Source organism: Megascapheus bottae, chromosome 25, assembly GCF_031878675.1.
Source record: "Megascapheus bottae isolate mThoBot1 chromosome 25, mThoBot2.hap1, whole genome shotgun sequence".
NCBI classification, from domain to species: Eukaryota; Metazoa; Chordata; class Mammalia; order Rodentia; family Geomyidae; genus Megascapheus; species Megascapheus bottae.
This window is the reverse complement of record NC_143533.1, coordinates 13,823,346-13,839,214: the sequence shown is the minus strand read 5'-3', so window position 1 is coordinate 13,839,214 and position 15,869 is coordinate 13,823,346. Positions and strand designations below refer to the sequence as shown.

At 42.8% G+C, this 15,869-nt stretch overlaps 1 protein-coding gene and 1 pseudogene across 1 annotated transcript; one reads left to right on the top strand and one right to left on the bottom strand.

The window, feature by feature from the left end:
- The first annotated feature begins 769 nt into the window (after window positions 1-769).
- On the top strand, window positions 770-7,964 carry Polr2m (RNA polymerase II subunit M). The gene is made up of 4 exons (XM_090358325.1): window positions 770-1,042; window positions 3,954-4,598; window positions 5,697-5,901; window positions 7,575-7,964. The coding sequence occupies exons 1-4, from the start codon at window positions 930-932 to the stop codon at window positions 7,719-7,721; spliced, it is 1,110 nt and encodes a 369-aa protein (XP_090214451.1). The 5' UTR covers window positions 770-929; the 3' UTR covers window positions 7,722-7,964.
- Window positions 7,965-10,105: 2,141 nt separating this feature from the next.
- Window positions 10,106-10,616, bottom strand: LOC150046421 (large ribosomal subunit protein uL6 pseudogene; annotated as a pseudogene).
- Window positions 10,617-15,869: the final 5,253 nt, after the last annotated feature.

Below are 15,869 nucleotides of genomic sequence, written 5' to 3'. Positions count from 1 at the left end.
GTTTTTGCTGGCTAGCTGAAGGTAAGTTTCACAGACTTTCCTGCCGGGGCTGGCTTCGAACCGCTATCCTCAGACCTCAGACTTCTGAGTAGCTGAGTGTGAGGCACTCGCACCCAGCTTTTATTTATTTATTTTTTCCCAGTCCCGAGACTTGAACTCAGGCCTTGGCCACTGTCCTTGGGCTTCCTCAAGCCTAGAGCTCTACCACTTGAGCCTCAGCACCACTTCGGCTTTTTTCTATGTATGTGGTACCGAGGAATTGAACCCCGGGTCGTTGTGCATGCTAGGCAGGCACTCCACCACTAGGCCACACTCCCGGCCCTTCATTCTCTAGACTTTAACTCATCCAATCTTAGCATTTTTACCGCTTTACTATTTGAGTAATGCCTCCTTCCACCACTCTGGTTATATCCTAACAGGGCTCGTAAGAGGGGCCATGCTCCCAGTTCACGTCTATAGAGTGCGAGGTTGGGTCACGGAAACTCTCGATATTTTGAGACACGGTCTTGGCAGCCCAGGTTGGCCTCGAACTTGTTATCTTCTTACCTCAACCTCCCAAGCGCTGGTATTATGGACCTGCGCCACCACACACAAACGCGCTTCAATACTTCCTGAAGAGAGGCGAACAGCTGACGGCCGCACGAGCGCCGCAGCACTGAGAAAAGCGCGCCAAATCGTGGCGCTTACGTCACCTGACGCAACTTCCGCCCCTGTGCGCGCCTCCGGGCGTCCCCGTCTCCCAGTTGGTGTCTACTTCCGGCGTTTCAATAAAGCTCGATTCGACTCGAAGAAGAGCTGTTCTTCCGGGAAAATGGCGACTCCCGCCCGTGCCCCGGAGTCGCCTCCGGCTGCGGATCCCGCACCCGCCGTGGGGCCTGCCGAGGAAGCCGACTGCCCGCCGCAGCCTCGCCAACCTCAGGTCCCGCAGAATGTTCTCGCTGCCCCGCGGCTTCGAGCCCCCAGCTCCCGAGGACTTGGGGCTGCGGAGTTTGACGGAGCTGCGGGAGATGTTGAGGCGCCAGGAGAGACTTTTGCGCAACGAGTAAGCCGCCGCCCTACCCACGTCAGCACCGGGCTTCCCGGGCGCGCTGCTTTCCCTCCCTCTCCCCTGCCCTGAAGGTCACCTTGGCCCCCGTAGATTCCCCCGCCACCCCACGGGCGCCGGCGCGGCCTGCAGCGGCCCAGCGGGGCCTCCCGCGGGCCCCGCGCCGACCGACCGCGCGAGGACGGCGCCGCCGCCGGGGTTTCTCCCGGCAGCCCCTGAGTTGGGCTCCCCGACGGGAGCGCCCGGGTCCTCAACCCCTTGGCACGCTTCTTCCCCATAACAAAAGCGTGTTGGCAATTTTCATGTCTTAAATAGCTCTACCCTTACTGAATCTGGATCTCTAGAGCTACTGTGCGTGTGTGTGTGTGTGTGTGTGTGTGTGCACACGCGTGCGTGCATGTCTGTGATAGGCAGCGTTCTTGAACCAAGGATATGGACGCTGTTTCTGAGCTGTTGCTTAAGCGACCACTTGAGCCACACCTCCACTTCGGGCTTTTTGGTGGTTAATTGGAAGTAGAGTCTCTGCCTGGGCTGGCTTTGAACCACGATCTCAGCCTTCTGGGTAGGATTACTGCCGCCAGCCACTGGCTTTCTAGTCTGCTTAATGGACTTAGCTCTCCAAATCTGGTCTTGGGGCTTGAAATCACAGCCCTGGGCACTTGTCCCTGAGGTGTTCTGCTCAGCACCAGCTCTCGAACCAATTGAACCACAGCTCCATTTTCAATCTTTTGGTGGTTAATTGGAGATTCAGAGTCGCATGACTTTCCTGACCAGGCTGGTTTGGAAAAGCGATCCTCATATCTCAGCCTCCTGAATAGCTGGGGTTACAGGTGTGAGCCACCAGCCCCTGGCTTCTATATGCACCCAAAGTTTTAGGATTTACTTAATGACTTTTTGTTTATGTGTTAGCAAGGAGTAGAACCGAGAGCTGCATGCATGCTTACCACTAAGCCACAATCCCAGCCTAGACTGTATTAATGGACCTAGATCTCTAAGTCTATTCTTAATGGAGGCATGGGCTATAACAAGTGGTTTATTAGGCCAAACAAATTTGCATTCTCATTCAGCAGGTAGGTTGTATTTAAGCAGGGGAACGATGGAAGGATGTTTTCCCCATAAGCAGTTTTATATAGGGTCTTGATGTAGGGTGCTTTGAAGGACTAAGAAGCAGAGGACATGAGCATATTTTCAGAGAGGTTTCCAACAAAAGGACTGAAAAGGCAGAATTGGGGAAAAATAAAGGGTGGAAGAGTTCGAATCTATAATTAACAGCCATGGCTGGAGATTTCCGATTTGTATGGAGAAGCACTAACAAAAATAGAAGTGGGGAGAGGAATTTATTCAAGGTTGATTTTTTTTTTTTTTTTTTAAGTGGGGCGTGCTTGTTAAGAGAGAAAAGTGTAGATACTTGGGTTCACTGAAAACTAAATCATTAAAAGCTAGAGATACAAGCCCAAGACTCGGGAGAAAAAGGCCAGGAAAATAAAAGAATCTAAGTGGCAGAGAGGTGTTATGTTGAAATTGCTGGACTTAGTGGATGTACTGTCAGAAAAAGAATGCATGGCCTGCTGGGCATCATTGGCTCATGCCTGTAATCCTAGCTACTCAGGAGGCTGAGATGTGAGAATCATAGTTCAAAGCCAGCCCTGGCACTAAAGTCCCTGAGACTCTTATCTCCAATTAACCACCGGAAAATGTGAACTGGCATTGTGGCTCAAGTGGTACTAGCCTTGAGCTGAAGAGCTAAGGGACAGTGCTCAGGCCCAGAGTTCAAGTCCCATCACCCAAAAAAAAAATGTGGCCTAAAATGTCAACTTTGCTGTTCACTTACGCAACGAAAGAATAAATCAGAAAAGGAATTTCTGTCATTCAGAAAAAGGAACAATCACTTCATGGGAGGGTTCCTAAGTAAAGACCAGTGTTTTCAATTTATGAGCTATATTTTTAATATATAGCAGTGAAATAACTTTTTCTTGTTTTATCTAGCAAAACTTACTGGCTGATCAGTAACAACTGAGAAGTCTTTAAAACATAAGAATAGGGTCGGGAATTTGGCATAGTGGTAGACTGCTTGCCTAGCATACACAAATACGCAGATTCCATTCCTCAGTACCACATACATAGAAAAATCCAGCAGTGGTGCTATGGCTCAAATGATAGAGCTCTAGCCTTGAGAAAGCCCCAGGAGTCCCCACCTCCCCCCCCAAAAAAACCCCCCAAAAAACATAAGAATATACAACTAGGGGGAGGGAAATGGGGACCAAGACATGAGAAAGAGTATCAATGTATGTGAAGTACTGCATCTTCCATCTGGCGAATGTAATATAACCCTTCTATTAATTACAATAAAAGAATATATGGAAAAAAAAGAATATACAACTAAATGTTCCATTCCAGAACAATGATGTTGTATTATGAAACTTCTGAAAAACCCCACTGTGCCTGTTTGCACATTAAGGGCAAATGTCAATATTTTGAAATCATGAAATTTGGCCTTACAGACCCATCCTTCAAACCTTTTAGGTCTTGGGAGATCACACATCAAAAAAACATCGTTAGCTGGGCATGGTGGCTCACACTTGTAAGCCTAGCTACTCAGAAGGGTGAGATCTGAAGATCAAAGTTCAAAGCCAGCCCAGGCACGAGAGGACCTGAGATTCTTATCTCCAATTAACCTCTAGAAAATGGGAAGAGGGGCTTGGCTCAAAGGTAGGGTGGTAGCCTTGAGCTGAAGAGCTCAGGGACAGCGCCCAGGCCTAGTTCAAGCTCCATGACCCACCAAAAAAAAAAAAAAAAGTCGTATTTTGGAAACATATGTTAGAGGAAAATACTTTGCCTTTTAAGTGTTACATGTAAAGTTCATAAATAAAATGGTTCTAATATATATGTATTTTTTTCTACTTGACAGAAAATTCATTTGCAAATTGCCCGACAAAGGTAAAAAGATCTTTGGCATTGTTGCCAAATTGAAAGCTGCCATTGCAGAACGAGAAGAAGTTAAAGGACAAAGTGAAGTGTTTCATCCTATTAGTTTAGACTATAAGCTAAGGCAAAAAGCGATTGCAGGAGTTGATGTGGATGTAGATAAGCCCCAGAACTCTGACCAGATACTTGATACTTCATCACTAGTTCCTGGCTGTTCCCCTGTGGATAGCATCAAGTCATCTGAAACAAACTCAGAAAAGCAGGGACTTGTGCATCCTGCTCACAAAGGCAATGAAGACACTCTGGAGGTTGAGTACACAGTGAGCAAGGGCCCAGCTTCCAGCAGCAGAGCCGAGGGACCTTCTTCATCCGGATCTATCGAGCATCTCCCCCAGCATCGTGCTTCAGATCGAGAAGACATTTCCTGCAGCCTTGACAACCTGTTTATTGACAGGTTAAACAGAATCACGATTGCCGATCAAGGTGAACAACATTCAGAAGAAAAACTGAGTGCTAAGAACTCCACAGACCTTTGCAGAGGGCTTCCTAAGAAGCCTCATTACATGGAAGTGCTAGAAATGCGAGCCCAAAATCCAGTGCCCCTGCCACATAAATTTAAAACCAACGTGTAAGTGTCATTTGAAACAGGCCTATCCTAGGAAATGTGTGAAACTCAAAAAGTTGGAAGAATGTTTTAAGTTAAGGGAGCCTGCTTGAGCACTATTTATAGGTAGAAAACAGTTTGGGAATACTTAGACCAAACTTACTGGAGTGGAGGATTCCTTTTGAAAAATAACATTAATTTTGAAACTAAATCATTGACAGAGATTTTACATAGCAGGTGGGGAGTATTAAATTCAGTCAACAGGGGCAGGGAGTTTGGCCTAGTGGTAGAGTGCTTGCCTAGCATGCGTGAAGACCCGAGTTCGATTCCTCGGTACTCCACATACATAGCAAAAAAAAAAAGCCGGAAGTGGTGCTGAGGCTCAAGTGGCAGAGTGCTAGCCTTGAGAAAGTCCAAGGACAGTGTTGAAGCCCTGAGCCCAAGCCCAGGACTGGCAAAAAAAAAAATTCAGTCAACATTTCCTAATAAACATAGAGTTGGGAGGAGGTATATAATGGGTTTCTTTACAGTACCATTTACTAGTGTACACCTCCCCCTTTGATTAGTCCATAGGCTCAGAGAAAAGCATTGTAGGGAGCTGGTGGACTCTTTCAGAATAAAATGTCTGCAAACTTACTACATGTAAGGGACAGAGCTGTGGGGATTCAGTGAAGTGGAAATTTTGCTCCTTACAGATAAAGGGGGACCCAGGGTCCACCCTGGGGACAAAATATTTAATTGTATGCTGATTGTTACAAAGTATCTTTACCTACCCTAGTACCTGTGATATGTTACACTGCAATTGTTGGCCCATTTATTTCCCTCCACTAGACAGAAAATTCCTTTTGATCTGTGACTAGATTTACTGAGGAAAAAAAAATAGCTTCAGCTCAAGTATAAGGTATGAGGAGGAAAAGGCAAAGAGCAGAAGTTTGTATAACTGCACACTACCCCTGTTACAATATGAATATGAATAACCTTGCTATTTATTACAACCTTTGTAGGAGAATTATATGCTAGGATTCAAGGCCATTTTTGTGTGCATGTAAGAAGAAAATGATTAAGTTTTGGTTGTGTGTGTAGAAGGAAAATAGTTTGATATAGTCTTATGTTTCCCTCCAGGTTGCCATCACAGAAGAATGACTCAACTGGTCACTGTCAGAGGGGAGAGCCCTCCGTTTCCTCAGAGGAGCGGCGGCGCAGGGATAAGCAGCATCTTGATGACATCACTGCTGCGAGACTCCTACCACTTCACCACTTGCCTACTCAGCTGCTCTCCATAGAGGAGTCTTTGGCTCTTCAGAAACAGCAGAAACAGAATTATGAGGTATTTATCCCATTTTTCTTGGCTTTATTGCCTGCTGTTTCATGAGCTGATATTTATTTCAGGCAGCTCAAAGGGGAGAGGATTAAAAGAAGGGAATTGGTGCTAGAGGCCATGAATGTGCCACTGATTTTCAGTGATACAAAGTTAGAACATCAAGTAGCCATGGAGACAGTTACAGCTATCTGCAACATTAGTAATTTATCAAGAAATGTGGGGACTGATTGCCTATTTTCATGTTATCTGCCTGCTCTTGGTTGAGATAGTGGAAGCAACGGTTGTTCATTCTTGTACCCTATAAAAACCATGTATCAGCTTCTCAGAGGTGCAATCTTAATTCAGAGCTCTGCCAAGAGAATGAAGGGAGTGTAGAGGGAAAAGGGGTAGTGCGGGAGGGTGGAAGGACAGTGTTATGTTACAAACATGGGGCTCTGTGTTTACGAGCATAATTTGTGAGCTGTGGAAAGAGAGCAGCTCCTACCTTAGGCATCTTAGTCACATTTACACAGTAGCCTCTCCAAAGCTTCATGTGCTTTGAATAGAATTTTAAACATGTGTGGAGTAGCAGGGAGAAACAAAAAGGAAGTGTGAGAATGCTAGGGGGAGTACAGATGAGATATACTAGTAACCGTGAGTCTCCAGGAAGATAGCAGCAACATGTTGGCCTCCTCCATCCACATTGCTCAACTAGATTATAGCTAACTTGTCAGCTGGACATGGCTTTTTGTAAAAGCTCAATAGGTACTTTTAAGGTAGTCTTCCCTACCTCCTGTATAGCCAGTTAGAATTACTGCTAATTATCAATATGGTATTAAAGAAATGCTTTTTAAGTTGTCTCTGAGATCTGAAATGCCTACCTTAGACATGTTTAGGTTGAATTTTAACTTTTCAACCTGAAATTGCCTTCCTTGGTACTGTAGCAACAGGAGCCTCACTTATACCTGCCTTTATTGTCCGAGTCTTGAAGGGTAAGGTATAATGGCATTCCAGGGATGTGAAGGGACAGAGTGTGGATAAGCCATTGTGAAGTTTACTTGGAGGGTTTTGTTTTTTGCTTTTTGTTTCCTAAACCAGAGCCTGGGCACTGTCCTTGGGGTTTCTCAAGGCTAGAGCTCTACCCCTTGAGCCACAGTACCATTGCCGGCTTTTTCTGTATATGTAGTACCCAGGAATTGAACCCAGGGCCTCGTGCATGCTAGGCAAGCACCCTAACACTAGGCCATGCTCCCAGCCCCTAGTTTTTGTTGTCTATTAATTTCTATAGGACTTTTATTTGGAGATGGGAACTTGGCATGTTAGAACTAATGTCTAACTCTGAAGTCTAGAGGTTCTGACTTAACTCAGGTGGAAGATTGTCACTTGGAGAAATCATCACAGCATTAGTGATTTTCTGCAGAGGTCAGGTTGTCTTGTGCGTGCACGATGGTGTGTATATATACACCCATGCACCCACATACTTAATATATCTGTGCTGTCATCTTGCTGAGCTGATGGCTCCCTTTCTTAGACAGTAGTAGATCGTTCCAGGATAGACAGGCATTCCTCTGTGTCTCTGGTAGAACGTAGCTGTCAGCCTCTTTGTATTGCAATTGGGGGTTATCTCACATTTTTTCCCATTGAAAGGAAAAAGAAATGTGTAACTTTGGGATTTGCTGTTATTGTTTTTTTCTTTAAAGGAGATGCAAGCGAAGCTCGCAGCACAAAAATTAGCTGAAAAACTAAATATTAAAATGCAGAACTACAATCCAGAAGGGGAGTCTTTGGGAAAATACCGAGAAGTAAAGGATGAAGATGCGGAGCAGTCCTCTGATGATGGATTCTGAAGACGGGCCCTGGAATAATAGTAATCTAAGCCTCTGACTGTCCACATGCCATTTTCTTACATCAGACTTCCTAATGTATCAAGATCAGGGTCAGACATTGAGGGGAATATTTCATAAAGTTACACAAAGGTAGCTACACTAGAAAGCCCATTGATCTTTCAGAAGATGATTTTTATGTGTTTGAAGAGTTTAATATTTGAGTATTGTGTTTAACCACATTGTATTAAAGTTTTGCAGTATGTTGTGCATTTGTCTGATATTTTAGTATGTAGTAAAGCACATTGGTGTCCTTTTTTCCTTTAAGTCAAATGAAAGCAGATAACTGCTTTTTTTCTTATTCTTACCTCTATTATATGGCATTTATTACATGTCTTTTGGTGTAATATTTGGTTGTTCCATGCACCAAAAGTGAGTTAGGAAGCAGTGGTTCCCTCCTTTTTTGTGATAAAGGGAGCAGTGGAGGGAACTGTAGGCATGTTTTTTTGGAATTAATGAGATATGGGGGTGAAATGCCCCAGAAAGTACCACTTATAGAAAACACTCCACAAACCGTTGTCTCCTGTCATCTTAGGAAGACTGACCTTTTTTTCCTGCCTACGAGTAAGGAGTGATTTGAGGAAATGCTAGAGGGTGAAGGTCTTTCTAGAGGACCAGATGGCCTGTAGTAATGGAAGGAACTGCACTGGGTAGGAGTAGTTCAGGGTTCACTTGACCTGAGTTCTTTGCCTGCACCAATGATAGTTCCATACATAGAGCTTCATGTTTCGTAAGGAAACCATTTATTTTAACGTTATGATTGAATTGTCAGCACATCACTTTTATTCCCCCAAAGAAGCTTTTATAGGCTGCGGAAACTTCTATCTCATATATGTACATGTTTTAAATGATTATATGGTTGTCTCCAGAGAAATTAACACATTATCAGAAAATTGTCTAATATGTGGAATCTTTAAAAGTATTGAAAAGGAAAATAAAATAGTAATTAGAGCAACTTCAGATGCTACTGGTGATACTTTTCTGGCATTCAGTTCGATTTAACTTCTTTAAAAGACTGTGTGTACATTAAACCCAGACATATGTAGGATGGTGACAGAAGGCCTTCATTCTACATCATCCAGTTTTTCACAAAAACTCGACTCCAGGGCTGGGAGTTTGGCCTAGTGCTTGCCTAGCATACACGAAGACCCGGGATCAATTCCTTAGTACCACATACATAGAAAAAAGCTGAAAGTGGTGCTGTGGCTCAAGTGGTAGAGCTCTAGCCTTGAGAAAACCCAAGGATAGTACTCAGGCCCTGAGTTCAAGCCCCTGGATTGGCAAAAAAAAGAGAAAGAAAGCCCTTGACTCCATCTTGTACACATTCATCACTGAGGAAGGGTCTTCCTGGGTACCCCTTATCCTGGCACCAGGCAATGCAAAACCAGCCCTTAGTGGTCTGTCTGCCTTTCTGCTACCTTTCAAGTATATGTACACATCATAAGTATGTGTACTTGATCACATTTTGGGTTCTCTGTTTAGTTCCATTAGCTTATTTTTTCTAATATAGTGCCTTATTTATGATAGCTTGGTAGTAAGGGTAGAGCCAAGCCTGCCATTTTCAAAGTGGCTCGAACAATTTAGGCCCTTGACATTTTCATACAATTGGTTTTCATATAATTCATTTTGGAAATCAGCTTGTCTTCCACAAAAATTCTTTTTTTTTTTTTTTTGCCAGTCCTGGGCTTGAGCTCAGGGCCTGAGCACTGTCCTTGGACTTTCTCAAGGCTAGAGCTCTACTACTTGAGCCTCAGCACCACTTCCGGCTTTTTTCTATGTATGTGGTACCGAGGAATCGAACCCGGGTCTTCATGCATGCTAGGCAAGCACTTTAACCACTAGGCCAAACTCCCGGCCCCCACAAAAATTCTTTTAAAAGAGCATGGGCAAGCTGGGTGCCAGTGGCTCACTCCTGTAATCTTAGCTACTCAGGAGGCTGAGATCTGAGGATCAGATCTCAGCACAAAAGGCCATGATACACTTATCGCCAAATTAAGCACCAGGAAATATAAAGTGGGCCTGTGTGGCTCAAGAGGTAGTCACTAGCCTTGAGCTGAAGAGCTTAGGGACAATGCTCAGTTTCAGAGTTTAAGTTCTATGACCAACAACAACAAAATTTTGAGCATTGTGTTATTAGTCAATGAACTGCTTATTCCTAATAATGTATATTTTGAAACTTGCCATTTATTAAATTATTATTTTTTTCTATGAGGATGACTTTTTAATTTCAGTGAGTTAAGTGGAAAATTATAGTGTTTTTTTTTTCACATCAATAGAATTCTTTTATTGCATCACTGAAGTATCACAAACTGGTTATCAGAATCCTGGATGGTATTTCTGAAGATGCGTTAACTTACATATTCAGCAGCCTGTTGAACTGTTCCTTTTTCAGAAACATAGATACCATCCAAAAATTTTCTGATAGACTTGTTTTTTTAGCTGTTGTTGCTTGCTGAATCAAAGCAGCTGAATTTGAGACAAGTTCAATATCATTTCCTTCAATGATTAATTCATCTTTCTGGGCTTGAGATACTGAACAAGCAACACCTGTCCTCATCCAAACTCTTCGGATGTATTTCTCAAGGTTGTATTCCAACAAGGTTCAGATTTCACCTAGAGACCCATTCTCCTGAATAACGACGTTGATGGGGAAGTGAACATACACAGACCTCATCTTGTAGCAGAAGCCTTGATCATGTTCTGTACACGACTACAGACAGTTGCCAGTTCCTTTCTGTTTCCCCACCATTTGTCAACCCCGAGCCTCTTCTTTTTCTTTCTAAGGAGACTGAGTTCCATGTTGATGTTGAAATCTCTCTGCAGGGTTCCGCGGGGGCCCTTCAGAAGTGATGTCGACATTCGACAGTCTGCTGACAATGGTCTTCATTCTCACGTGAAAGGGACTTAGAGTGTTTCTTAGCATCCTGCCAGGGCTGGCATCCTCATCTCAGCCTCTTGAGTAGCTAGACTACAGGCATGAGTTACAAGTGCCTAGCTTAAAAAATCTTTTTGATGAACAAAATACCTTCTATTCCAGTTCCTCTCAGAACAATTGCCTGGAGAGAAGTGAGAACACAGCTCAACAGTAGAGCATTTCCCTAGCATGCATGAGGCAAGGGACAATGGCTAACATCCTTTGCTCTGACATAAAACTATACTAAGATTCCATTCCATCATCTTTCATGGTTGACTAGTATCTAGAAAGCAACGAGTGTTAGCAGTAGTATGTGTGTGTGTGCATGAACACGTGTGTGTGTGTAAAGCCTTCATACATTGGTGGGAATGTAAACTAGATAACCAATGTGGTAGTCAGTATGGAGGCTCCTCAAAAAACTAAACAGACATAATTTATGGCCGTGTCATACCATAATTGGACATGCATCCAAAGGAGACTAAATCGATATACAATAAATACAACAAATATAGTCCCATTCATACTGCAGCTCTGTTCATGATAGCCAAACTTGAATCAGCCAAGATAACTAAACAACTGGTGAATGGAAAAGAAAATTCAATACACGCATATACTTGTATGTGTGTGTGTATACACATAGCTCCATACAATGGAATACTACCCAGCCATAAAGAAAAATGAAATGTCATTTTTAGGAAAATGGATACATCTAGAGATGACTTGAATAAGAGACAAACTCAGAAAACTTAGTAGTGCTTGTTTTCAGTCATGGTGGTAGTAGTAACAAGACATCTAAAGGGGGGCTGTCAAAGGGACCAGTGGAAGCAATGAGAAGGGAAAAAGGATTTTTAGAGGTGAAATGGAATGAAGGATGACACACATGCACAATATATGTACCATAACGTTCTTTTGTCCCTCCTGTTTGCCACTCAGTGACTGCGTACACTATTAAAGCGAGATGGGAAGGAGAGAGGCCTGGGAACCACAGGCCATTCTCTCCACCAGCTGGATCTATGGCTATTCTCCATAGATTTAGTGGCATGGTTTGTAACCCTACAACAAAGTAAGTTGTTAGGAAGAAAGATTTGTTTTCATACAGGAGAATGAATGCCTGTGCGAAATTTAAAAAAAAAATCTTTTATGGAGAACATACAGAGTTATTTTAAAATGTGGCAAGACTCACTAACTAGCTGCCTGACAGCAAGGGGAAAAGTTAGAGCAATTATTTTAATTTTTGGTTAAAGTGAGGGAGCTTTGAAACTCAGCTGATGAAATAAACCTAGTGTTGGATAATACTGAACTACAGCCAGACCACAAATCAGGCACGATTCTGAAAGCACAGCATAAAATCCTGAACAATTAAATATGATCTATTACTTCCCAGATGATTTTAGAAAAGTTGAAATATATAAAGGGCGAGAAAGATGGTAAGCCACTGCAATAGCATTAGATTATTAGGTTTAGGATTTAAATACCACTATTTCCTTTGAATACAAGGGAAGTTTTTATACTCTTGACTATTAAGTCTGTATAGCGAAGTCAAGGACTCCTGATCTAAAGGGCATGCTTTGAAGAATGACATTTAAATGCCTGTTCTTTAGCTTATGGAAGGCTAAGGGCTTTCTTTTTTTTTTTTCTTTTTTCTTTTTTGCCAATCCTAGGCCTTGAACTCAGGACCTGAGTACTGTGTCCTTGGGCTTTCTCAAGGCTAGAGCTCTACCACTTGAGCCACAGCACCATTTCCAGCTTTTTTCTATATATGTGGTATCCAGGAATCGAACCTGGGTCTTTGTGCATGCTAGGCAAGCATTCTACCAGTAGGCCAAACTCCAGGCCCCAGATAAGTTTTCTTTACATGAAAACCTTTTTGTGACAGTGCTTTGGACTGGAGTAGTTTAAGAGGCGCGCGTGTGTTTGTGTGTGTGTGTGTGTGTGTGTGTGTGTGTGTGTGTGTGTGTAAGGCTTTTGTTCTTATTTACTTTTTTTGGTATGCTAATACTGGGTCTTGAACCCAGTGCCTGGATGCACTTCTTTAGCTTTTTTGCTCAAATCTAGCACTCAACTTATTTGAGCCACAGTTCCACAACTGGTTCTGATATAGCCAATTTTTTGTTTTATTTTTGTTTTATTTTATTTGCCAATCCTAGGCCTTGAACTCAGGGCCTGAGCACTGTCCTTGGGTTTTCTCAAGGCTAGAGTTCTACTACTTGAGCCACAGTACCACTTCCAGCCTTCTTTTCTATGTATGTGGTACCAAGAAATCGAACCTAGGTCTTCATGCCAGGCAATACTCTACCACTAGGCCAAACTCCAGGCCCTTTTGTTTTGTTTTTGCCCTAACCCTAGGTCATTTGTTTAAGCTGGAGTTGTCATATAATTCCTTAACACAATTTTGCACAATTACAGAAAAAGTGCCAAAAATCTTAGTTTCAACTCTAAAACCACATCAGTGTTTAATTTTTTTTGATCACCTTCAGTAATAAAATTTGGTCTAGCTACTAAAATGTGCCTGGAAAACATGCTACCTAATATTTATAAGTATGACCCCAGTTCTCCTTTCCGCTCCCTGCCTTGTTCTGATTTGAATGTGTCCACTGTTCTCAATCCCTCCTCCTTTCCATCTTCAGCAATTTGCTTTCTGTCTGCCCAGTGACCTTCCTCCTCCTCTTGTGATATTTCAGTCTTCCACTACCCTCGGGAGACAACAGGAGTCTAAGCATTATTGCTAGCTAATTTGCATCAATCAGATCTTAGTAATCTCTTGTTGTAGAAAAGCTTATTGGAAGACTTTTCCGAAAGGAAAGCAAGATAACAAATGGAGAGCAGTATGTTTATGGGAGTTAGAGGATGGTAATAGAGAATTAGGAAATGGGAGAAGGAAGATGGAGAAAGCAAAGGATAGGAAACACCTAGACTGACCCTGAATAGCCAGGAGGCAAGAGTGGCATAGGTACCGCTAGCTAGTCTGAATAGCCAACAGGCTACGAGGAGGCATAACTTAGAAGGGTTGTCTGTTTCCATGCCTCCCACTCCTTTCTTGCTTCCAACACTCTTCCTAAAAACAAAAACGAAAACAAAAAGCCAGTGCCAAGGCTTACGCCTGTAATCCTAGCTACTCAGGAGGCTGAGATCTGAGGATCAAGGCTCAAAGCCAGGTTTTTTTGTGCCTGCCCAGGCACAAAAAACCTGAGACTCTTATCTCCAATTAACTTCTAGAAAACAGGAAGTGGGGCTTGGCTCAAGGGTAGGGTAGTAGCTTTGAGCTGAGGAGCTCTGGAACAACGCCGAGGCCCAGGGGTAGGGTGGTAGCTGAAGAGCTCAGTGACAGCACCCAGACTAAGCTCAAGCCCCATAACCCACAAAAAAAAAAAAGTTTGGCCTAGTGGTAGAGTACTTTCCTAGCATGCACAAAGACGTAGGTTCAATCCCTCAGTACCACATACCAAGAGCCAGAAGTAGTGCTGAGGCTCAAGTGATAGAGCTTTGGCCTTGAGAAAGTCCAAGGACAGTGCTCAGGCCCTGAGCTCAAGCCCAGGACTGGCTAAACTGAACCCTCAATTCCCAGTTGTACTCTCCTAGCAATACTCATGTCTGCTGCTTCTAAGTCTCCCTTGTAGGTTGTTCTCATCTTCCCTGAGTACTGAGAACCCAGGATTCTCTCTTCTCCATCCCTGTCACTCTCTTGAGGTTCCTGCCTCCCCAGATTAGGGTGTCCAGTTTGCATCTTCCAGAATCAACAGCAGCAAAAGTGATCTGAAGAGAGTTGAGATCAGGATGTTTTGTGGAGGTAGTGATAGTGGCTCAGTTCTTGTTTTCCTATTAATACATTAAAATTCTCAGATTAGTGATATAACTTGGAATTCGTATGTACCATTAAAAAAAAGACAAATCAGACCTGGTCTGATTCAAAATATATGACTTAAACAGAAATCCTCAGAAAAGTAGAATTTGGTGATCAAATTATTCTCTGTTGCCTGGATTGTAGAAGGGCCTTTGGTCTAGTCCCCTCGTGACTGCCCTTTCCCACACCAATCTCATGACAACTATATGTGGAAGTGAGGGTGAGAGGAAGAACATTATATTATTCTAGATAAATACATATTTCACTTGAGCCATGAATATTTTTTTCTCCATAGTCTTTACATACTTTATTCCTTGCAATCTTTTTACAATGAGCATGTTTATGCATTTATATTATGTGAGGTATACCCACATTTTCAAAGGAGGGAGAAAACAATCTGGATCCTTGCAATAAAAACCTTTTCTTGAAGATTCAACTTCAAGTTTAAAAGACTGGAAAGAATTGGTCTGATAACCTGCTATCATCATCTATAGGTGAGACATTTTACACAGCTGAGTTCAAGTGGGCACACAGCTTTTCTCCAGAAACAGAAAAAACAGTTGAAAGGCAAGTCCCATAAAATGTTGAACAATACACTATAGTTGTGCAACAGGAAAAAAAAATTCTGACCTAGAAATGGCTGAAAAAAGGGTCTAAGAATAGTAAGAGGTATAGGGTTAAGCACTCAAAGATTGTCCAACTTCTGTTACCTTCACATACTTCTTCTTCTTCTTCTTCTTCTTCTTCTTCTTCTTCTTCTTCTTCTTCTTCTTCTTCTTCTTATTATTATTATTATTATTATTATTATTATTATTATTTCAGGTCCTGAGGCTTGATCTCAGGGACTGGGTATTCTCTTTCACCTTCTTTTGCTCATGTCTAGCGCTCTACCATCTGAACCATAGCTCCACTTCCAGCTTTATTTTGTGGCAGTGTATATAAGAAAAAAGTCTCAGACTTCCCCGCCTTGGCTGGCTTCAAACAGGGATCCTCAGATCTCAGGTTACTGAGTAGCAAACATGAGCCACCAGCCTCCAGCTCCAGTTCTTAGATGTTTGAAAGAAATTCTGAGAAAGTTATTCTACACAGATGTGGGTAGCATTCTCTAATGCAAATCTATGTTTGAAGTTCTAAAAGTAGAACTTTTAGATAAATTCAGATAAATAACCTCATTATTTTTTCTTCTTCAACAACCTAGACAGATGATAAAACCTTGCACACAATCAAGTGGATGAAGTGTAAGGTCAAACTGGAAAGTGGGACATCCCTGGGCTACTCCTCTTCCCCAACAGGGCTTGGGAGTCTGTCAGCCACTCCTGGAGGAGGAGCAGCCCATTTCCTCAGCTGCTCTTTCATA

What these genes read in the sequence shown, in the direction of transcription:
- Polr2m (XM_090358325.1), top strand. Translation starts at nt 930, where the DNA reads ATGTTCTCGCTGCCCCGCGGCTTCGAGCCCCCAGCTCCCGAGGACTTG. An exon ending in GAGAGACTTTTGCGCAACGA is followed by an intron (nt 1,043 to 3,953) that starts GTAAGCCGCCGC and finishes TCTACTTGACAG; the next exon opens with AAAATTCATTTGCAAATTGC. An exon ending in AGCAGAAACAGAATTATGAG is followed by an intron (nt 5,902 to 7,574) that starts GTATTTATCCCA and finishes TTTTCTTTAAAG; the next exon opens with GAGATGCAAGCGAAGCTCGC.